This window comes from Eschrichtius robustus, chromosome 1 (assembly GCF_028021215.1).
Source record: "Eschrichtius robustus isolate mEscRob2 chromosome 1, mEscRob2.pri, whole genome shotgun sequence".
NCBI lineage: Eukaryota > Metazoa > Chordata > Mammalia > Artiodactyla > Eschrichtiidae > Eschrichtius > Eschrichtius robustus.
In genome coordinates, this window is record NC_090824.1 from 87,315,801 (window position 1) to 87,340,776 (window position 24,976).

General features: G+C 38.6%; 1 protein-coding gene across 1 annotated transcript in view; it reads right to left on the reverse strand.

The window, feature by feature from the left end:
* Positions 1 to 24,976, reverse strand: part of FSIP1 (fibrous sheath interacting protein 1) — a 206,603-nt gene that overhangs the window by 138,763 nt on the left and 42,864 nt on the right. Inside the window, exons 6-9 of the mRNA XM_068535378.1 lie at positions 22,561 to 22,659; positions 20,381 to 20,505; positions 18,779 to 18,889; positions 10,643 to 10,801 (exon numbers count right to left, since the gene is read on the reverse strand). Coding sequence (XP_068391479.1) covers positions 10,643 to 10,801; positions 18,779 to 18,889; positions 20,381 to 20,505; positions 22,561 to 22,659 — 494 coding nt within the window. The remainder of the gene's footprint in view (positions 1 to 10,642; positions 10,802 to 18,778; positions 18,890 to 20,380; positions 20,506 to 22,560; positions 22,660 to 24,976) is intronic.

A 24,976-nucleotide genomic window follows, 5' to 3' on the forward strand; every position in this document is an offset into this window, starting at 1 on the left:
AGCTGGGAGGGAGTCCGGGAAAATGTCTGGACCTGCCTAAGAGGCAAGAGACCATTGTTTCAGGGTGCACGAGGAGAGGGGATTGAGAGTACCGCCTAAACAAGCTCCGAGACTGGCGTGAGCCACAGCTATCAGCAAGGATGACAGAGACAGGCATGAGCCGCTAAGGCTGCTGCTGCAGCCACCAAGAAGCCTGTGTGCAAGCACAGGTCACTATGCACACCTCCCCCTCCCGGGAGCCTGTGCAGCCCGCCACTGCCAGAGTCCCGTGACCCAGGGACAACTTCCCCAGGAGAACACACGGTACGCCTCAGGCTGTTGCAACGTCATGCTGGCCTCTGCTGCCGCAGGCTCACCCCGCATTCGATACCCCTCCCTCCCCCCATGCCTGAGTGAGCCAGAGCCCCCTAATCAGCTGCTACTTTAACCCCGTCCTGTCTGGGCAGGGAACAGATGCCCTCAGGTGACCTACATGCACAGGCGGGGCCAAATCCAAAGCTGGATCCCAGGAGCTGGGCAAACAAAGAAGAGAAAGGGAAATCTCTCCCAGCAGCCTCAGGGGCAGCGGATTAAATCTCCGCAATCAAACTGATGTGCCCTGCTTCTGTGGAATACCTGAAGAGACAACAAATCATCCCAAAACTGAGGTGGTGGACTTTGGGGGCAACTGTAGACTTGGGGTTGGCTTTCTGCATCTAATTTGTTTCTGGTTTTATGTTTATCTTAGTTTAGTATTTACAGCTTACTATCACTGGTACATTAGTTTATTGATTTGGCTGCTCTCTTCCTTTCTTTTTTAATATATATATTTTTTTCCTTTTTCTCCTTTTGTGAGTATGTATCTGTAGGCTTCTTTGTGTGATTTTGTCTGTATAGCTTTGTCTTTACCATTTGTCCTAGGGTTCTGTCTGTCCGGTTTTTTTGTTTGTTTGTTTGTTTTACTATAATTTTTAGCACTTGTAATCATTGGTGGATTTGTTTCTTGGTTTGGTGGCTCTCTCTTCCTTTTTTTTTTTTAATTACTTTTTTATTTTTTATTTTTAATAATTTTTTGTTTTTTATTTTAATAACTTTATTTTATTTTTTTATCTTTCTTTCTTTCTTTCTTTTGCTACCTTTTCTTCTGAGCCGTGTGGCTGACAGAGTCTGGTGCTCCAGCCGGGTGTCAGGCCTGAGCTTCTGAGGTGGGAGAGCCAAGTTCAGGACATCGGTCCACCAGAGACCTCCCAGTCCCACATAATATCAAATGGCAAAAGCTTTCTCAGAGATCTCCATCTCAACGCTAAGACCCAGCTCCACTCAACGACCAGCAAGCTACAGTGCTGGACGCCCTATGTCAAACAACTAGCAAGACAGGAACACAACCCCACCCATTAGCAGAGAGTCTGCCTAAAATCATACTAAGTTCACAGACACCTCAAAACACACCACGAGACACGGTCCTGCCCACCAGAAAAACAAGATCCAGTCTCATCCACCAGAACACAGGCACGAGTACCCTCCACCAGGAAGCCCACACAACCCACTGAACCAACCTTACCCACTGGGCACAGACACCAAAAACAACGGGAACTACAAACCTGAAGCCTGCAAAAAGGAGACCCCAAACACAGTAAGTTAAGCAAAATGAGAAGACAGAGAAATACACGGTAGATGACGGAGCAAGGTAAAAACCCACCAGACCAAACAAATGAAGAGGAAATACGCAGTCTACCTGAAAAAGAATTCACAGTAATGATAGTAAACATGATCCAAAATCTTGGAAACAGAAAGGAGAAAATACAAGAAATGTTTAACAAGGACCTAGAAGAACTAAAGAGCAAACAAACAATGATGAACAACACAATAAGTGAAATTAAAAATTCTCTGGAAGGAATCAATAGCAGAATAACTGAGGCATAAGAACGGATAAGTGACCTGGAAGACAAAATAGTGGAAATAACTACCACAGAGCAGAATAAAGAAAAAAGAATGAAAAGAATTGAGGACAGTCTTAGACACCTCTGGGACAACATTAAACGCACCGACATTTGAATTATAGGGGTCCCAGAAGAAGAAGAGAAAAAGAAAGGGACTGAGAAAATGTTTGAAGAGATTATAGTTGAAAACTTCCCTATTATGGGAAAGGAAATAGTCAATCAAGTCCAGGAAGCACAGAGAGTCCCATACAGGATAAATCCAAGGAGAAACACAGCAAGACACATATTATCAAACTATCAACAATGAAATACAAACTATCAAACTATCAAAATCAAACTATCAAAAAATTAAATACAAAGAAAAAATATTAAAAGCAGCAAGGGAAAACTATCAAAAATTAGACTATCAAAAATTAAATACAAAGTATCAAAAATCAAACTATCAAAAATTAAATAAAAAGAAAAAATATTAAAAGCAGCAAGGGAAAAACAACAAATAACATACAAAGGAATCCACATAAGGTTAACAGTTGATGTTTCAGCAGTAACTCTGCAACCAGAAGGGAGTGGCAGGACATATTTAAAGTGATGAAAGAGAAAAACCTACAGCCAAGATTACTCTATCCAGCAAAGATCTCAATCAGATTTGACAGAGAAATTAAAACCTTTAGAGACAAGCAAAAGCTAAGAGAATTCAGCACCACCAAACCAGCTTTACAACAAATGCCAAAGGAACTTCTCCAGGCAGGAAACACAAGAGAAAGAAAAAACCTACGATAACAAACCCAAAACAATTACGAAAATGGTAATAGGAACATACATATCGATAACTACCTTAAATGTAAATGGATTAAATGCTCCAACCAATAGACACAGACTGGCTGAATGGATACAAAAACAAGACCCGTATATATGCTCTTTACAAGAGACCCATTTCAGACCTAGGGACACATACAGACTGAAAGTGAGGGGATGGAAAAAGATATTCCATGCAAATGGAAATCAAAAGAAAGCTGGAGTAGCAATTCTCATATCAGACAAAATAGACTTTAAAACAAAGACAATTACAGGAGACAAAGAAGGACACTACATAATGATCAAGGGATCAAATCAAGAAGATATAACAATTGTAAATACTTATGCACCCAACATAGGAGTACCTCAATATATAAGGCAAATACTAACAGCCATAAAAGGGGAAATCGACAGTAACACAATCATGGTAGGGGACTTTAACACCCCACTTTCACCAATGGACAGATCATCCAAAATGAAAATAAATAAGGAAACACAAGCTTTAAATGATACATTAAACAAGATGGACTTAATTGATATTTACAGGACATTCCATCCAAAAACAACAGAATACACTTTCTTCTCAAGTGTTCATGGAACATTAGCCAGGATAGATCATATCTTGGGTCACAAGTCAAGCCTTGGTAAATATAAGAAAATTGAAATCGTATCAAGTATCTTTTCTGACCTCAATGCTATGCGAGTAGATATCAATTACAGAAAAAAAATCTGTAAAAAATACAAACACATGGAGGATAAACAATACACTACTTAATAGCCAAGAGATCACTGAAGAAATCAAAGAGGAAATCAAAAGATACCTAGAAACAAATGACAATGAAAACACGATGACCCAACACCTATGGGATTCAGCAAAAGCAGTTCTAAGGGGGAAGATTATAGCAATACAATCCTCCCTCAAGAAACAAGAAACATCTCAAATAAACAACCTAACCTTGCACCTAAAGCAATTAGAGAAAGAAGAACAAAAAAACCCCAAAGTTAGCAGAAGGAAAGAAATCATAAAGATCAGATCAGAAATAAATGAAAAAGAAATGAAGGAAACAATAGCAAAGATCAATAAAACTAAAAGCTGGTTCTTTGAGAAGATAAACAAAATTGATAAACCATTAGCCAGACTCATCAAGAAAAAAAGGGAGAAGACCCAAATCAACAGAATTAGAAATGAAAAAGGGGAAGTAACAACTGACACTGCAGAAATACAAAGGATCATGAGAGATTACTACAAGCAACTCTGTGCCAATAAAATGGACAACCTGGAAGAAATGGACAAATTCTTAGAAATGCACAACCCTCTGAGACTGAACCAGGAAGAAATAGAAATTATGAATAAACCAATCACAAGCACTGAAATTGAAACTGTGACTAAAAATCTTCCAACAAAGAAAAGCCCAGGACCAGATGGCTTCACAGGAGAATTCTATCAAACATTTAGAGAAGAGCTAACACCTATCCTTCTCAAACTCTTCCAAAATACAGCAGAAGGAGGAACACTCCGAAACTCATTCTACGAGGCCACCATCACCCTGATACCAAAACTAGACAAAGATGTCACAAAAAAATAAAACTACAGACCAATACCACTGATGAACATAGATGCAAAAATCCTCAACAAAATACTAGCAAACAGAATCTAACAGCACATTAAAAGAATCATACACCATGATCAAGTGGGGTTTATCCCAGGAATGCAAGGATTCTTCAATATACGCAAATCAATCAATGTGATACATCATATTAACAAATTTAAGGAGAAAAACCATACGATCATCTCAATAGATGCAGAGAAAGCTTTTGACAAAATTCAACACCCATTTATGATAAAAACCCTCCAGAAAGTAGGCATGGAGGGAACTTACCTCAACATAATAAAGGCCATATATGACATACCCACAGCCAACATCGTCCTCAATGGTGAAAAACTGAAACCATTTCCACTAAGATCAGGAACAAGACAAGGTTGCCCACTGTCACCACTATTATTCAACCTAGTTTTGGAAGTTTTAGCCACAGCAATCAGAGAAGAACAAGAAATAACAGGAATCCAAATCGAAAAAGAAGAAGTAAAACTGTCACTGTTTGCAGATGACATGATACTATACATACAGAATCCTAGAGATGCTACCAGAAAACTACTAGAGCTAATCAATGAATTTGGTAAAGTAGCAGGATACAAAATTAATGCACAGAAATCTCTTGCATTCCTATACACTAATGATGAAAAATCCGAAAGTGATTTTTCAGATCACTTTTGAAACCATTTCTTGCAATAGTTTCAAAAACCTGAAACAATTGCAACAAAAAAGAATAAAATACCTAGGAATAAACTTACCTAAGGAGACAAAAGACCTGTATGCAGAAAATTATAAGACACTGATGAAAGAGAGATGATACAAATAGATGGAGAGATACACCATGTTCTTGGATTGGAAGAATCAACATTGTGAAAATGACTCTACTACCCAAAGCAATCTACAGATTCAATGCAATCCCTATCAAACTACCAATGGCATTTTCCACAGAACTAGAACAAAAAATTTCACAATTTGTATGGAAACACAGAAGACCCCGAATAGCCAAAGCAATCTTGAGAAAGAAAAACGGAGCTGGAGGAATCAGGCTCCCAGAATTCAGACTGTACTACAAAGCTACAGTAATCAAGAGAGTATGGTACTGGCACAAAAACAGACACACACATATGGTCACCTTATCTTTGATAAAGGAGGCAAGAATATACAATGGAGAAAAGACAGCCTCTTCAATAAGTGGTGCTGGGAAAGCTGGCCAGCTACATGTAAAAGAATGAAATTAGAACACTCCCTAACACCATACACAAAAGTAAACTCAAAATGGATTAAAGACCTAAATGTAAGGCCAGACACTATCAAACTCTTAGAGGAAAACTCAGGCAGAACACTCTATGACATAAATCACAGGAAGATCCTTTTTGACCCATCTCCTAGAGAAATGGAAATAAAAACAAAAATAAACAAATGAAACCTAATGAAACTTAAAAGGTTTCGCACAGCAAAGGAAACCATAAACAAGGCGATAAGACAACCCTCAGAATGGGAGGAAATATTTGCAAATGAAGCAACTGACAAAGGATTAATGTCCAAAATTTACAAGCAGCTCATGCAGCTCAATATCAAAAAAACAAACAACTCAATCCAAAAACGGGCAGAAGACCTAAATAGACATTTCTCCAAAGAAGACATACAGATTGCCAACAAACATATGAAAGGATGCTCAACATCACTAATCATTAGAGAAATGCCAATCAAAACTACAATGAGGTATCACCTCACACTGGTCACAATGGCCATCATCAAAAAATTTACAAACAATTAATGCTGACAAAAAGAATAAAATATCTAGGAATAAACCTACCTAAGGAGACAAAAGACCTGTATGCAGAAAATTATAAGACACTGATGAAAGAAATTAAAGATGATACAAAGAGATGGAGAGATATACCATGTTCTTGGATTGGAAGAATCAACATTGTGAAAATGACTCTACTACCCAAAGCAATCTACAGATTCAATGCAATCCCTATCAAACTACCACTGGCATTTTTCACAGAACTAGAACAAAAAATTTCACAATTTGTATGGAAACACAAAAGACCCTGAATAGCCAAAGCAATCTTGAGAACGAAAAATGGAGCTGGAGGAATCAGGCTCCTTGACTTCAGACTATATTACAAAGCTACAGTAATCAAGACAGTTTGGTACTGGCACAAAAACAGAAATATAGATCAATGGAACAGGATAGAAAGCCCAGAGATAAACCCACGCACATATGGTCACCTTATCTTTGATAAAGGAGGCAAGCATATACAGTAGAGAAAAGACAGCCTCTTCAATAAGTGGTGCTGGGAAAATTGGACAGGTACATGTAAAAGTATGAAATTAGAACACTCCCTGACACCATGCACAAAAATAAACTCAAAATGGATTAAAGACCTAAGTGTAAGGCCAGACACTATCAAACTCTTAGAGGAAAACATAGGCAGAACACTCTATGACATAAACCGCAGCAAGATCCTTTTTGACCCAGCTCCTAGAGAAATGGAAATAAAAACACAAATAAACAAATGGGACCTAATGAAACTTAAAAGCTTTTGCACAGCAAAGGAAAACTTAAACAAGACCAAAAGGCAACCCTCAGAATGGGAGAAAATATTTGCAAATGAAGCAACAGACAAAGGATTAATCTCCAAGATTTACAAGCAGCTCATGCAGCTCAATAACAAAAAAACAAACAACCCAATCCAAAAATGGGCAGAAGACCTAAATAGACATTTCTCCAAAGAAGATATACAGATTGCCAACAGACACATGAAAGAATGCTCAACATCATTAATCATTAGAAATGCAAATCAAAACTACAATGAGGTATCATCTCACACCAGTCAGAATGGCCATCATCAAAAAATCTAGAAACAATAAATGCTGGAGAGGGTGTGGAGAAAAGGGAACACTCTTGCACTGTTGGTGGGAATGTAAATTGATACAGCCACTATGGAGAACAGTATGGAGGTTCCTTAAAAAACTAAAACTAGAACTACCATACAACCCAGCAATCCCACTACTGGGCATATACCCTGAGAAAACCATAATTCAAAAAGAGTCATGTACCAAAATGTTCATTGCAGCTCTATTTACAATAGCCAGGACATGGAAGCAACCTAAATGTCCATCGACAGATGAATGGATAAAGAAGATGTGGCACATATATACAATGGAATATTACTCAGCCATAAAAAGAAATGAAATGGAGGTATTTGTAATGAGGTGGATGGAGTTAGAGTCTGTCATACAGAGTGAAGTAAGTCAGAAAGAGAAAAACAAATACAGTATGCTAACACATATATATGGAATCTAAGGGAAGAAAAAAAAAGGTCATGAAGAACCTAGTGGCAAGACAGGAATAAAGACACAGACCTACTAGAGAATGGACTTGAGGATATGAGGAGGGGGAGGGGTGAGATGTGACAGGATGAGAGAGTGGCATGGACATATATACACTACCAAATGTAAAATAGATAGCTAGTGGGAAGCAGCCGCATAGCACAGGGAGATCAGCTCGGTGCTTTGTGACCACCTAGAGGGGTGGGATAGGGAGGGTGGGAGGGAGGGAGATGCAAGAGGGAAGAGATATGGGAACATATGTATATGTATAACTGATTCACTTTGTTATAAAGCAGAAACTAACACACCATTGTAAAGCAATTATACTTCAATAAAGATGTTTAAAAAAAAAAAACACAATATATAGGGAATGTTTGGCCCTGCTCTAAAAAAATAAAAACAATTAATGCTGGAGAGGGTGTGGAGAAAAGGGAACCCTCTTGCACTGTTGGTGGGACTGTAAATTGATACAGCCACTATGGAGAACAGTATGGAGGTTCCCTTAAAAACTAAAAATAGAACTACCATACGACCCAGCAATCCCACTACTGGGCATATACCCTGAGAAAACCATGATTCAAAAAGAGTCATGTACCACAATGTTCACTGCCGCTCTATTTACAATAGCCAGTACATGGAACCAACCTAAGCGTTCATCGACAGATGAATGGATAAAGAAGATGTGGCACATATATACAATGGAATATTACTCAGCCATATAAAGAAATGAAATTGAGTATTTGTAGTGAGGTGGGTGGATCTAGAGTCTGTCATACAGAGTGAAGTTAAGTCAGAAAGAGAAAAACAAATACCATATGCTAACAGAAATATATGGAATCAAAAAAAAAAATGGTTCTGAAGAACCTAGGGGCAGGACAGGAATATAGACGCAGATGTACAGAATGTCCTTGAGGACACGGGAAGGGGGAAGGGTAAGCTGGGACGAAGTGAGAGAGTGGCATGGACATATATACGCTACCAAATGTAAAATAGATAGCTAGTGGGGAGCAGCCGCATAGCACAGGGAGAGCAGCTCGGTGCTTTGTGTCCACGTAGGGAGGGTGGGAGGGAGACGCAAGAGGGAGGAGATATGGGAATATATGTTTACGTATAGCTGATTCACTTTGTTATACAGCAGAAACTAACACACCATTGTAAAGCAATTATACTCCAATAAAGGTGTTAAAAAATAATAATAGTAATATCCACAAAATAATTTGCCATGTTTTCATTTTTGGCTTGAAAATTCAATGTGCAATGCTGGTTTTAGTTAGAAATGAGGAAATGCCAACAGGAAATTGAATGAAACCTCAAAATATACTCTTTTTTGCATACAAGAAGCACTAATTATTTCTTTTCAACAACTATGATGTTACATTTCTGTTTCTGCAGCCAGTGGGAGTCCCAAAATGCAGTTTTCTCTTTTCTCTAAATATACTGTTTCACACAAAAATATATAATATCAGTATGTAACAACTAAGTAATGTACTGGTTTTCCCTTTTATTATTTTTTAAATATTTTATTTAAACCATAAATGTGAACTCTGAAAATGTGACGTAGATGACAATGACCACAGTCATACTTTATCTGAAGTCCTAATGGCTAGACAAATCTCTAAATTCTCAGTCTCTCTTTCAGGAATAACATTTGATGGTCATGAAAAAGACATTTTCTATCTTTAGGACCATTATCCAGCTTTGAGATCTCAGCGACCCTTGATATCTAACAACAATAACAACAACAACAACAAAAATCAGCTGTAACACAAAAAGAACAAAGAATATCCCTGAACAATTTTACTCCCCCATCCTGGCTTCCTCCTTTTGGGAAGTGGCACCCAGTAACATAAATAAACTAGCAGCATACCTGTTGATGTGTCAAAGTCCTGGGGTATATTTGGGTAGGGACAGAAATTCCAATTCTCTGTCTTCCAAGAACTCTGATCCCAATCCAGAAAACAGTGGTTCCCACTACCACCATATTGCTGTGTAAAGGGCTCAGAGGCAGCTGTGCCTGGCCCTTAGGAACATAATTTAAGGAAGCTGCGATGGCTCCGTAAGGTTCCATCACGACCAAACTTTCTTTGGAACATCTTAACACTGCTCCTTTCCCCTGAAGTACCTTCAACTGACCCAAAGCCAGATCCCTAATCTTCAATTGACAGGTTGGAGAAAAGACTGACTATAAAGCAGAATTATTACCTATAGACTACTGATATTATTTAAATCTTCTTAAAAACCAGGAAAATCACATGCATCTAATATTGTACAGAAAATGATTTGGAGATATGTTTACAAAACTGGTAGAGGGTTAGTGGAATAACAAAAGACCAGCCATTTTCTCTTCAGGCAAAAACTACCACCCAACCCCAAACTAGATCCCACGAAGTACTGAAATATAAGGGGGAGAAAGGAGTTTTACTGCTCCAAAGCTGTAGTTACCCTTCCGTTTTTCTTCACCCTCTGTTAGCTTTGTAAAAGAATATTTGAGGGAACTGTCAAGAAAGGAAACATACTCATTTCAAAGTTCTCACAGGAGACAAGTTATCAACAGAGTGAGCTTCACTGCTTGCTGGTAAATCAAAGGAGCTAGAAGAATGTGCCAGAGTAAGGGACAGGTGACTGCCATTGCTAACACCTAGAACCAAAGGAACAAAGAGAAGTAAAGCTCTCAAAGGACTAAGCAGTGCTGTATCTATTCTCTTCCCTCTCCTCTCTTCTGATCATGATCAAGAATTAGCTTATACCATAAACATATAACAATATTAAAATAAATATTTCACCCTGTCTCAGCAAATTACCAACTGAAAAAGAAATGAATAGAAAGTGGAAATTGGCACTGTTGTAGAAATCACTATCACTGCAGTTGCAGTCACGGAAAAGGCAATTGGGAAGAAACCTCTTTAGTTAACAAGCAGATTGTCATATTATGTGAACTAGCTTTAGCACACATAAACCTGAACAGCCTATGGGCTCTTGAGTTAAACATACCTCATCATTCTGATGTTCAGGTCTTGGAGACGAGCTGGAAATTGTTGGGTAAACGGCAGAAAGTTCTTGGAGTTTTGTATCAATTTCAGCAAGCTGCTGATGCTGGGTGACTGCAGGTGTGTATCCTTCTCCCGGGACCAGCCAGCCAGACTGATCTCCCTAAAAGGAAACAAGGGTCACCAGGTCATCTTATGCTACATTTTTTTTCCAAAATATACCTTTCAGACCGCTACATCAGTGCTCCTCACAAAAACAAATAAAAAGCAAAACAAAACAAATATAAAAAAAGAACAGAATTAACTTGGGATAGTGCAAGAAAAAAAATTAAATAGTTTAAGGATTCATTATCTGCCAACTCTGCGTAAAGTATCTGCTTACATTTTGTGGGCGTTCTACCCTATGGAATAACTCTCTTAGCCTCACAGTCTGGGTCTCGTAACATTCTCATTTCTCCACTCTGAAAAAAGTGGTTTGTGACATGCTGAATAAGGAAGAAATCATGTTTACCCTATAACGGACATGGTATTTTCAAAATTTGTCCCTGAAAAGTAACATAGACTCGGTTGTTTGGGTTTCATGATCATAAGTGGTCATCTAGGGACTTCCCTGGTGGTCCTGTGGCTAAGACTCCACACTCCCAATGCAGGGGGCCCAGGTTCAATCTCTGGTCAGGGAACTAGATCCCACATGCCGCAACTAAAGATCCCGCGTGCCACAACTTAGACCGGATGCAGCCGAATAGATAATATTTGAAAAAAAAACTGGTCATCTAACTCGTTATTGAACTAACATTAGTTTCTTAATGGGTTAAAAGCCATTCATAACATTCATTCAAAAACCTCGTACTGAGTGCCTGCTATGGGGAGGCATTACCCTGAGCACTGGTGATTCAATATGAATCTCACACGTTCTTGCCCTCAGGAGTTCTCAGTCTCTTGACAGCAAAGATTTTAACAAGGTGTGAAAAGTGCTGGTAAACCCAGGGCTCCATGGGCACCAGGGAGGGTCAACTAACCTCTGTTAACAGGAAGGGGCAAGGAGAAAACGTGTTTGGAGAATGCTTCCTAAAGGAAATAATCTTAGTAGCATCTTAGAGAAACAACACAATTGGCTGTGCACTTTAAAACTGGAGCAGGTGAGGGTGAGACTGGAGGCAGAAAATCCAGTTAAAAAGCAAAAGCTGGGGCTTCCCTGGTGGCGCAGTGGTTGGGAGTCTGCCCGCCAACGTGGGGGACATGGGTTCGAGCCCTGGTCTGGGAGGATCCCACATGCCGCGGAGCAACTAGGCCCGTGAGCCACAGGTACTGAGCCTGCGCGTCTGGAGCCTGTGCTCCGCAACAAGAGAGGCCGCGATAGTGAGAGGCCCGCGCACCGCGATGAGGAGTGGCCCCCGCTCGCCGCAACTAGAGAAAGCCCTCGCACAGAAACGAAGACCCAACGCAGCCAAAAATAAATAAATAAATAAGTAAATATAAAAAAAAAAAAAAAAAAAAGCAAAAGCTGTAGCCTACAAGAAAAGTGATGAGTGCCTGAACTCGGAATGTTTCCTGGGAATGAAGCACACAGGACCAATTCCAGAGATACTTAGGAAGCAGAGCTTACAGAATCTGGAGGCAATTTGATGGAAGAATGAAGGGAGGAGTAAGGATCAAGGATAAAAACCACATTCCTGATTTTATCAGCTAGGGGGATGGTGGTCATAAGGACCAAACTAGGGAATACCAGAGATGTGCTAGGTTTGAGGAGGAAAATGATGATGATGAATTCTGTTTGGGGCCTTCTGATATTCACAGATGTCCCTAGGATATCCACAGATTATGTCAGGTAGTTAAATATGTTTGTCTGAAGTTCAAGATAGAGACCTGGATTGGAAATAAGTATTTTGGACTCACCCATCATTCTATAATGGTTCAAACCCTTAGACCATGGGAATGGGTGAGGTCACAAAGGGAAGCATGTAGCACAAGGACAGAAGAATCATGAAGAACACTAAGAATAAAGGGACAGATGGAGGGCAACACACACTTTGGTTTCATGACTCTAATACCAGGGATCAAACCCTAAGTGGTAACCAGAAGAAGTACGTGCAAAAACTTACACAGAAAGACTTACACTGTCTCTTCCTGGCCCCAGCATCCAATCTCCCTTTCTGCTTCAGTGAAACCAAATACTGCATGAGTCTCTCTAGGGAACAGGTACCCACCAGACACTCCTTCTCCCTACCCACTGGCATCAAGAAGACAAGCAAATGACCTAGATTCAGCCAATCAGAAGGGAACACCCTGGACTTTGACTCTTGAGGGAGAGAGAGAGAGAGAGAGATTCAAAGATGCAGGGAAAGTGGGGAAGTGATTAATGGTGACAGCAGTAGCAGTAAGGATCCAGTGTTGATAGCAGTGAAGGTGGCAGCAGTGATCATTATCGGGGGTGTCTGGTGGCCTCGGTGCAGCCCCGAACCAGACTGATTCTCAGGAGTTTCTAGGGCCATTTTTCTGCCTACCTTGATATCTGCCTGGTTTACAAGCCTGGTCCTCCGAACTTCCCACTGTGTCTGTGAGCTACTCAAGTCTTCCAATAAATTCGCTTTCTGTTTTTTTAACCAAAATCTGCCTGTTTCTTGCAACCTAGAACCCTGACTAAAATGTTTTTTGCCATGTTACTTACAAAAAAGAGTAACTGCAAAAAGCCCAAATGTCGGAAAATAGGGAGAAAGTGAGACTATACTATATCCATGTAAGGATATGATACAGTAATAAACATTTTAAATATACTTGCAAGTTGGCATATGAAAGTTATATATAATTATTTAAAAAAATACCTAACTACTGACAAATAAGAAACTCTGATTAATTTTCCCTAAATAAAAGTGATATAAATACTGTATGACCTAAAAGAGAAATAAAGAATCAGACAAAAAAAAAAAAACAACTATGGAATCAATGACTAAATATTGGTTAATAAATTTTAAATTCTTGTTTGAATGGAATTCTTTTTTAATGACACTGGAGGTAAAAGAACATGGCAGATTAAATTCAACAGAAATTTAAATGTTTCATGCTTTATGCTGTTACAGAAGGAAATTATGTGTAACATGTAGTAGATGGTATGTGTGTTTCTGGCTAGATTTGCAATGTGTAGGAGTCTTGTCTCCCTAAGACAGAACCCAGGAAATGCTCTGCACCACCCTGCTTTACAGCTATGGTTCACACCGGTAATGAGGGTCCACAATCAGACTCACCCATTCAATACTGATTTAGACGTGAGTAATTTAAGATCTGATGCAAAATCCATTTTGTTGGGAAGGGTGACAGTAGAGGCTTCCAGCATTGCAGAGAGCCATTAGTTGCAAGTATGAGTTCCCTACCTAGGAGGAAATCTTTAAAAAATTCTACCTATCCTAGAGAAATTTAAGAGAATATTATATCCATACAGTCAAACATACCACTGTAAGGAACAACCAGCGGGCATGAGTTCTGTGGAATTCAAACATAATTATCATGTTAGTCATCCTCTTTATGTTGGATCTGTCAGAGACGAAGTGGTGGAGCACTCCATAAAGAAATGGGCACACAGACGCTTGAAAGACTACAGCAAATGTGAAGCGTGGCAAGAAGTTTCGTACAGTTTGAGAAAAACAGTAGATCGGTCCCTTCCTCAAAGTGTTCCTGAATGCTTCCTGCCACATTCACATCTTCCTCCACTAAATCTCTATTCCAACATGTGCCACCACCTATATGGCTTCATAGAATCTCTGTATAAAATCTCCCACATCAGGTAATAAGAAAGGACACTTTCTCCTCAGAGGACTTACAGAAAAAACTCTCAGCAAATATTAGTTTAAAAACAATAGTAACTGTAAAAATAACAACAACAACCTCAAAAGAGGGCTGCCTAGCTAAGGAGCAGAATAGAGATGTTTGAAACCCAACTAGGAAAACTGTAAAATGAACTTATATGAGCAAAATGACAAAAAAGATAAAGATTATGAGAAAAACATTTTAAGACCTGGAGGAGAGATCCAGGAGATTCTATACCCACCTATGGGCTGGTACACTGACTGACCTAGTCCTTTTCCAATCTCCTCCTTTCTTGCCTTCCTCTGCTACAAAAAAAAGAGAAAATGAAATACTTGAATCCCCAGTCTCGCTTGCAGAGCTGTATGAAACAAATGACTACGTGACAGCTTGGCCAGTGAGATGCAGGTGGAAGTCGTGGGGACACCACATCTTCCCAAAGGAAAAGGCAAAACTTCAGAGGAGTCTCTTTTCTCCTTCCCCTTCCCCCTTTCTTTCTGCCTGGAAAATTAACACATTACATACAGATATAGCAGCAACCTTGCACACCTAAAAACAAAATCACACTACAAACATAGGTCAAGAAGATCAAAAGACATTAGCTACTTATACCTGGATTTCTTGTTACTGAAAAAAATAAATAAACTTCTTGCTGAAGTCACTGTTTATAAAGTTTTCTGTTACTGAAAAAAATAAATAAACTTCTTGCTGAAGTCACTGTTTATAAAGTTTTCTGTTACCTGAAGTCAATCCCATTCCCAACTGATATCCCACTTTATAGGAAGCCCAAAAGGAAAGAAAAAGAGATGATAGAAGGGAAGAAATAAGATAATTTTCTGCACAGAAGAAAGACTTGAACCTTCAGATAAAAAGGGCCTACCTACAAGGTACCACGCAGGAACAAAAACGTTTTTAAAGACACACATAAAATACGTTCTGATAAAATTTGTGAACTAAAAAATAAAGAGAAAATCCTATATGCTTCCAGAAAGAAAGGATTTTGCATCTAGGATTTAGCTACCACCATTTGAAGCTATCATTCAAATGAGGGAAAAATAAATTTTTGAATAGGCAAACACTCAAAAAATTATCTACACACCATCATTATTTCAGGGAAATTTTTTTTTAATTCCAGAAGAATAACTCGGGAAAAATGATTTGTACAAATAAACAATTAGTTGAGCTTAAATACACAGGTAATGACGTGATTTTAAAATTTGGCTACTATTCAGAAAGATTCCTAAAGTATAAGAAGCATACTGTTTTTAAAAGGAAAAACTTCTGGGCTTCCCTGGTGGTGCAGTGGTTAGGAATCTGCCTGCCAATGCAAGGGACACAGGTTCGAGCCCTGGTCCAGGAAGATCCCACATGCTGTGGAGCAACTAAGCCCGTGCACCACAGCTGCTGAGCCTGAGCTCTAGAGCCCACAAGCCACAACTACTGAGCCCACGTGCCACAACTACTGAAACCCGTGCGCCTAGAGCCCGTGCTCCACAACAAGAGAAGCCACCGCAATGAGAAGCCCATGCACCGCAACAAAGAGTAGCCCCCGCTCACCACAGCTAGAGAAAGCCCACACGCAGCAACAAAGACCCAACACAGCCATAAATAAATAAATAAATAAATAAATAAATAAATAAATAAACAAACAAATAAATAAATAAATTTATTAAATAAATAAAGGGAAAAACTTCTAACATCCTGGAACTAAAATTCTAGGTGATTTCAATACATTCTGGAGGAGAGGAAATGGGAGAAGAGGGAAATAAAAGCATACCAAAGATCCTGTCCTGTTAAGATATAAGATTTTAAATTTTATTTATTTATTTATTTATTTATGGCTGTGTTGGGTCTTCGTTTCTGTGCGAGGGCTTTCTCTAGTTGTGGCAAGCGGGGGCCACTCTTCATCGCGGTGCGCGGGCCTCTCACTATCGTGGCCTCTCTTGTTGCGGAGCACAGGCTCCAGACGCGCAGGCTCAGCAGCCGTGGCTCACGGGCCTAGTCGCTCCGCGGCATGTGGGATCTTCCCAGACTGGGGCTCGAACCCGTGTCCCCTGCATCGGCAGGCAGACTCTCAACCACTGCGCCACCAGGGAAGCCCAAGATATAAGATTTTAGAGACTAATTAATTATTGAAGAACCTCCAGAGAGGAATGCAGCCCCCTGCCAACACTGATCCTAGGCCAGTGAGACCACTTTAGATTTCTCTCCAGAACTAGGGGGAAACTGAGGTGAAGAGAAATAACTTCCCAAGGTGACAGAACTGAGAAATGATGGATCCTGCGTTCTAGCCTGGGTGACAACAGACTGCCAAAGCCAGCACACACAACCACGCTCCGCTACCACCTGCAGTGTCTGGAGACTCCATTTCTACAGACCACAGTGTCAGCTGTGACTACATAACCTGGAGGAACATATACCAGTACAACACTGGCCTTTCCTGGAGTGGGAATGATGGAGAACTCTTATTTTTTCTCTTTTAATCTGAATTTCTAGCTTCTCTTGACAAACTGGAGGATCCAGGCAGCCCTGGGCGGGATTGCCATGCAGCAGCAGCCACGGACCGGCACGCTCTACCCCACTGGCTACAGATATTGCTGCACATGCTCTGCTTTTTACCCAGAGCAAAAACTACCCTCTGAACCTACATGTCTTAGGCTGGGTTCCCTAGATCTGGAACGTGAGGCAGAGATTCTTGTTTAAGTGACTTAGTGGGGGGATGCTTTCAGGATTAGGGGTGTGAGGGGAGCAGGCTAGGACAAGGGAACAAAGCTAGGCGAGGATGTGGTCTCAGCTGAAGACTGGGTGACCCCTGGGGAAGAGGTGGAGGACAAACTGCACGGCACAGCTAATCCCATCTCAAGGTGAGGGGACATGAGGGGAGGCAGGGGCTGCTGTCCTGGGCTGGTCAGCTCCCATTTAGCCCAGGGCAATTCTCCAGGGAAGGAGGCAGCTGTGCACCCTTGGCACAGGGCAGGGGGATGGATGCACACATGTGCCAGGTAAAAGGTATCTGGGCAGGGTGCCAGCAGCATTTACCACATCATCTCTATTAAACATAGGGGAATAAAAACTAGACGACAAGGCTAGAGCTTCAAGGCACACAGGAGAATGTATTTCTTTGTAAAAGTAAGAATATTACAGTAGCCATGTCATGGAAGCAACCTAAATGCCCATCGACAGACGAATGGATAAAGAAGTTGTGGTACATATATACGATGGAATATTACTCAGCCATAAAAAGGAACGAAATTGAGTCATTTGTTGAGACGTGGATGGACCTAGAGACTGTCATACAGAGTGAAGTAAGTCAGAAAGAGAAAAACAAATATCGTATATTAACGCACGTATGTGGAACCTAGAAAAATGGTACAGATGAACCGGTTTGCAGGACAGAAGTTGAGACACAGATGTAGAGAACAAACATATGGACACCAAGGGGGGAAAACCGCGGTGGGGTGGGGATGGTGGTGTGCTGAATTGGGCAATTGGTATTGACATGTATACACTGATATGTATAAAATTGATGACTAATAAGTACCTGCAGTATAAAAAACAAACAAACAAACAAAAAAAAACAACTAATACTAAACTTTTTGGGGGTTATTTGTATGGAAATATGTTAATATAAATGTTTCAGACATTACATGAAATTTCTAAAAATCTTATATGTTCTGATATAATGTTATAAGTCATAATTCTAGTTATTACTTTAAAATGTATATCTCAGAAATAACTTAAATAAATAAATAAGTAAAAAGAGTATAGCTATAAGTTTAGTATGCAAACAAGCACAAACACTGAGCCACTGCACTCCTTATGTGACCTGTCTGGGCCCTATAAATACCCGCATTCGCACCCTGGATTCATGCTTTTCCCCTCCTTAGACTCAGTCTGTGCTCGCCCCAGACTCTTCAGGGAACTAGATGCCCAGCATTACCTGGGCAGGAGCAAGATGGTGCTCTTCAGGATTACTGAAGACTACACTACAATATCATGCAATGAGTTTAGGGATAATAAGAAATGTCCAAAATAAAAGGATCCAGAGAAACACAATTCTATGTCATCAATGACCAAGCCCATCACATCACAGGCAGTGGTTATTATTGTGAAAGCCAATTGTAGTCACTCTTATGACATAGGAGAGTCAATAATGAATCGGCAAGAATAAATTGGAAAATTTAGATAAAAATAAATTTGTAAAACGGGATTTTTTAAAGTCAGAAATATTGCTCCATAATTTGAAAAATTACTATAAATTTAGGCTAATGGGTCAATAACATGATTAAAGAAATAAAAATTAAGAAGTGTAGAGCTTGTGGAAATATCAGAGTTTACTTACCTCAGAACTGGACAGCCCCGAATCACCGTTATCCAAGTCCTTCAAAAGTTCAACCAGCCTTTTCTTCTCTCTGTCAATCATAACCACTGGTTGTCCTGAATTCTTGGCCAACTACAGAATGTATGAATGGAAAATATTAAATACTCAAAGCAATTCATAGTTCAGGAAAAATAAAAATGGGACCTGAGGCTTCTACAATACAGAAACACTAAGGTAAAATTTGTGAGATTAGGCATTTTCATTTGCTAGGTAATTTTACTTTATGCCAAATTTTTGATAGAGGTCCATTCTCCAAGCAAAGATATTCAACCATTTCAACAAACATTTTATTTAAAAAATAAAACATGGGCAGTTTGCAAACCTCTCTTTATATAATATGTATCAATGCAAAAACATATTTGCTGAGACATTTGGAAGGAATCTTACCACTTCCTTTGTGGCATATATTCACTAAATGAAACTGCTTTTAAATTTCAAGAATATCATATCAGCAGTTTAAATAAGATTCAGTTACTATTGTTAAAAGGGAAAAAGGGAAATATATGGTGGAGCTGCTGTCTGTGTCAGCAAGAACTTGGATATGAGGAAAACCTTACTGCTCTTGGAAAATTAAACACTAAATCAACATACAATGAGCCAGCGCAAAGAGACAGAGCAAGCTGGAGAAGGTCTCCTTCAGATCATACGAAAATGGAGCACAGAAAAATCGAGAGTCCCAGAGGTCAGTCCTGACAGCAGCAGACTGACCCATGAATCCAGTCTGCCTAGAAAAGACGTGCTAATTGTGGAAAAAGCATCAGGCTTGAACTATGAAGAATTACTTAACTCTCTCCTCTTAATACTTCATATTCACCAGTGTAGCTTTCTAGTGACTTAACTGCCTGAGTGGTTTGCCATGAGCCTTCTGTCCACCATACTTACATTTCTTGCTATAAATTAATTCGCATTCTGGTCTAATACAGGAGTTCCTGTGCCCTTAGTTAGTCGAAGTCTGCCTCAAGGACAAACCAAGTGAGACCGCAGGGCCTGTAAGACCAAGGTTGAGCCCCTAAATCAGGGAGCTAATCAGAGCAAGAGACAAGTGAGGGGCTGCCAGGAAGCTCAGCTGGAGTTGGGCGGAAGGGGCAGGGACAGTGGGCAGACAACCAGTTGGCCTCTCCAACTCTGCCAGGAGAATTTTCCATTCAAATTTCTAAATGTACCAGTTATAAAATCAGTCTCATTACTTTAATAAAACAATTTTAAATTGATTTTAAATATGCAATTTAAAATCTGGGAAACACTGTCCAAAACTATTTTCTAAATAAGTGTTTTTCAAACTACAGGAACCAGATTCATTTCTGCATAATGAAACAAATGTATTAAGTTGCAGCTAGCAATTTTAAAAGGGGTAGGATGGGATAGAATAGGATAGGATGGAGTAGAAAATAGTGAAGTTAAGTACTGGCTCATAAAACTTTTCTATCAGTTATATATAGTGTTTCAATTACATACATGTGCATCATGGTCAAAAAAAATATTTAAAGACAATGAACACAACTATTTCCATGCTTGCAGCTCATCTCATCCCACATTCTGGCTTCTAAATTTCTAAGTACATACCTCAATGTTTCGCTTAATAAAATCCTGGCTGTGTTTACCCCTGAGCTCAATCTTTTCTGTATTTGAGAAAGGTTTCTTTTCTGCTTTGATCAATGACTCATTTCTTTCCACACCATACGTAAAATCTAATATTAAGAAAGTTCAAAATTTTTTCAGAATTATAATTGTCCATTATGCTAAAATTTTACCTTAAGCATATATTAGAATATATAAGAAATAAAACACACAGAGAAGTACTTCTAAATTCCAGATCCAGAAACTTAATACATACAGAGATTTTTTTCTTTTTTTTTTTTTTTGGCTGCGCCACATGCCTTGCAGGATCTTAGTTCCCCAACCAGGGATTGAACCCACTCCCTGGAGTGGAAGCGCAGAGCCCTAACCACTGGACCACCAGGGAATTCCCCAGAGATTTATTCTTAAAAAGATAAATGTGCTCCCATAATTTGCCATGAAGTTCTCATAAAACTTCTATTGTTATTCATTATCCTGTATCAAACTTCTTATGCTGATTCCTTTGGAATCATGGGAAACACGAAAAGAACTTCAAGTGATATATGTAAAGGAGAAATCTCTGATGTCATGGGAATTTTAAAATATATTTTATTTTAGTCTTTATATGAAATAAAACTTTCCCTAAAGATTAGAGTCATTACCCGTTACTCTATTAATTTGCCATCACCCTCTCAGAACAATAAACTTTTTGTTCAAACCTGTCTTTTAAGCAAAGTCTGGGCATAAGTGTCCTGGATGTTCCACGTCCTAGCTGCACAAACCCCTAAAACCCATTTCAGTTTATCAGTTTTTCTCAACCTTTGAAAAGATATTTGAGTCAGCCTCTGAGTTGTTCAGACCCTGAGTACTCAAGACAAGAGGAAGAAAAATACTTGTGGACTCTTATCCCCTTTATAAAATATCTTGTTTTCATTGTAGTCACATTTAAAGCATTTTTTTAAAAATTATGTGAATCCTTCATTAAAGCTCTAAAAATACACATAAAGAAGAGTCTGCTTAAATGACAAATGGAGTCCACCTTACAAAATAGGATAAATTGCCATATTAAAGTCCAACAGAAAAAAAACACTAGCCAGTAGCTCAATGCAGACAAGGCTTACTTAAAAGTTACCTTTGTTTTGTAAGAGAGGTTACCTCAATAAATAGGATTAAGGGAGCTAGCTAGTCAATTGGTGTATTTACAGCTTATTATCAAAGATTCAGTACAAAGTTAATAATTAAAGAATAAATTTTGATAACACTAGCTGGAAAGAACAAGGAAAAGGGTGAGATCTCTGGATTTAATTTCTTTTCAGACAAAAGAAAAGTTTTACTTTTCTATCCTTAATAATTGGGGTTTTATTCTTTAATCAATAACATGATTTTTTTTTAACGAACTATCAATAGTTAAAGTATGAGTTACTTTTTTGGTGAGTGGCCTTCTTAGATATAAAATATATAACTTTTTCCCATAATCCAAATTGTTTATAGTCTTTTAAGTTGAAATATGAAGTCTATTCATTCAGCTGAAGTTTCATATTCTCTTAAACAATACAACATTAAAATAAATCAAATTAAATGCATCTCTGTCTACATTTATAACAGTTTCTTTAAAATATACTTTTAATAAATTACAGGAGAAAACCTTAGATTGTCTGGTAGGAATTATCTCCCTAGAAATGTCCTCTTCTCCTCTCCATCCTGGTAGTGATCCAGGGTAGAAGCTGCCATGTTCCTATAGTGACCCCAACCCTTGCTGGGTTGGATGAGTTGGTTGAACCAAGGGTGGACACCTAACCCAAGATAGATCAGTTGGTCTCTTCTCTAGGATTTTGGAATTGAATTGCCCTCTCAATGACTAGCTACAGGATATGCTCTTGGGAATCAAAGAAGCTGTCTACCAGCAGGATTCTTTCCATAAATTTTCTTTTTCGCTTAAAGCTAGGTTTCCATTACTTGCAGCCAGATCTTCTTTAGCTCTTTATTATACAAAATTTCAATCCAAAAGTAGAAAGACTGGTATAATGAACCCTCAACAACTAACTTCAATAACGACCAATCTTGTTTCATCTAGAACCTCACCTACTTCGACTCACCACTGAATTAAATCACATCAAATCATTTCATCTGTGAATATTTCTACATACTGCTAGTATCTTCTTGGGACAGTATGTAAAATCACATACCTTTATTGACATTCTGTATACAGTTTTCATAGTCTTCTGGAGGGACTTGAGTGTGAAACACAGAGAAGAAGGTATCTTCGTGCTCGTAACAAGAAGGATCTATTGATTTAAAAATCATGTGTTCAATACACACAAAATACGGAATTGTTTATGTGAACAGTTGTTTTAAAAAAGATAAGATCTAATGTTCTCTGCAATATTCCTCAATTCCCTCCACACATGTTTCTTAAGACAATGTCACTTTCAGGTAGAAATGATAATCATCTTTGTACACATGAGCCACTCAAAACAGAGCAATCAAGATAATCAACAGAATTTCCCTAGAACTTCTGTGCAAAGAGGATGTACAAGGGCACACTAAAATATCACATTAATTATCTGGAGATAATGTACCCAAAGTCTAACATTCTTAATATGGAGAATGTGCACACTGCATAACTTTGTGTTTTTATTTTTCATTTTAGATCCCCAAGGTGAAGATTTCAGATATATGGTCAGTCATTAAAATAACAGAATGTGTTTGAGAGAGAAAACTGGGGAGACACTTAGCAGTTAGCTTTCTTTTCTTTTATTTATTCTCTTAGTATAATACCCATAAAGAAATTAGGAAATTGTGTTTTTTAACTCTTTTTGTTTAATGTAATTTGTTTTATGTTCTACTAGCTACTTTAGACACTGTATATTTACAAGAAACTGCTAACATAAATAAATATCACTTTGCCTTAATATGAGAGAATCTGCCAGGTTATGGCACAGAAATGTTTTTGCTTAAGAAAACATGACAAGTCTTGAAGACATTACAGGATTCATCACCTACCTCTAAAACAAACCTGATTCAAGCATCTACTCGGAGACAATACAGGCAAGATACATTCACCCTAACACACAAACACCACCAAATTCATAACATACAACTTCTGACAGTAAAAACAAATTCATCAATCCAATTCCCTAATTTGGAATTCATAATAATCTAGCATCACCAGGATTGACATTACAACCATAATCCTTGTACAATCTTTGATGAGTTAATCTAGCAAATTAGTGGCATAAGCCTTGCAGGGACAGGGGTAAGCTACTCAAAAAGCAAAAAGGTTTAAAGTTCTTTTCAAACTTTAATTGTTTTGCAACCACTACTATTAGAGGTCTTAAAATATTCATTAAAGCAGGCTCTTCAAGTCAGCAATTTGGCAACATTCTGTTACTGGTTTAAGTTGCATCACATACCCAAAGTGGTAATATATTTATTTTTGATCACATAATTCCTCTTTAATAGCAGCTTCACTCAATTTTATACCAAAGTACCTATAAAGACACAAAAATATGAAAACTTGCAATACTAAAAACTATTATAGCAAGGTGATACTGAAGCTTTTAAACCCAGGGGTTTTTCCTAGGCTGAAATCATTCGTGTGACCCTGCGGCTCTTCACCCATAGTCGCAGGGTAGTCATTGCCTCAGACAGAAGATGGGTACAGCCTAGAACAAAGCCTCATAGCTCAGTCTTGAGTTTAAAAGACAACAGTTGTAAAAGGCAGACATTCAACTGCAGGAGCTCAACTCCTTGAGAGAGAAAAAGCATTTTCTAAATTCCAAAAGTCCTCCATTAGAAAGCTCTTCCTTATAGTAAAAAAAAAAATTCTAATTAATGTAGAAGAAATGATGAAATTAGAAAATAACCATTTGGTAACCATCATAATAATAATTGATTCAGGTAGGAATCATCAATGGATAATAAAACTCATGGGTGAAAGTTTGAAGAATAACAGGATAATAGCCTCAGAGTATCCTTCCATGAGATAACTTATTCAGTACAAAGAGAAAAATGGTAACTTTACAGTGCAGAAACCTGGCAGACACCACCTTAACCAAATGATCAAAGTTAACATCACCATTGATGGAACAATCAACATCATGTGCTTCCTGATATGATTCATTGAGAAAAACACAGTACCACTTCTGTGGGATTTCTGCCAAAAATGCATAACTTGAACCCAATATATGGAAACATAAACAAACCCAAACTGGGCAACAGTCTACAACATAACAGGCCTATAATCTTCCAAAATGCTAATGTCATAAAACACAAAGAATGACTAAAGAGACATGACAATTAAATGCAATGCATTATCTTGAATTTTCTTTTGCTAGAAAGGATTTTAGTGTGACAACTGGCAAAACATGAAGAAAGCCTGTCAATTGGATAATAGTATTGTATCAATACTAATTTCCTGATTTGTGTGCATGTGTGTGTCCTCTTGTGGACAGGAAGACAGAGGATGTGGTAAATGTTAACACTTGGAGAATCTGAGTAAAGGGTATTTGAGAATTCTTCACACTTTTCAGACTTTAAGTCTGAAATTATATCAAAATTAGAAGTTAATAGGAAAATTTTCAAATTTCCTCACTACAAACA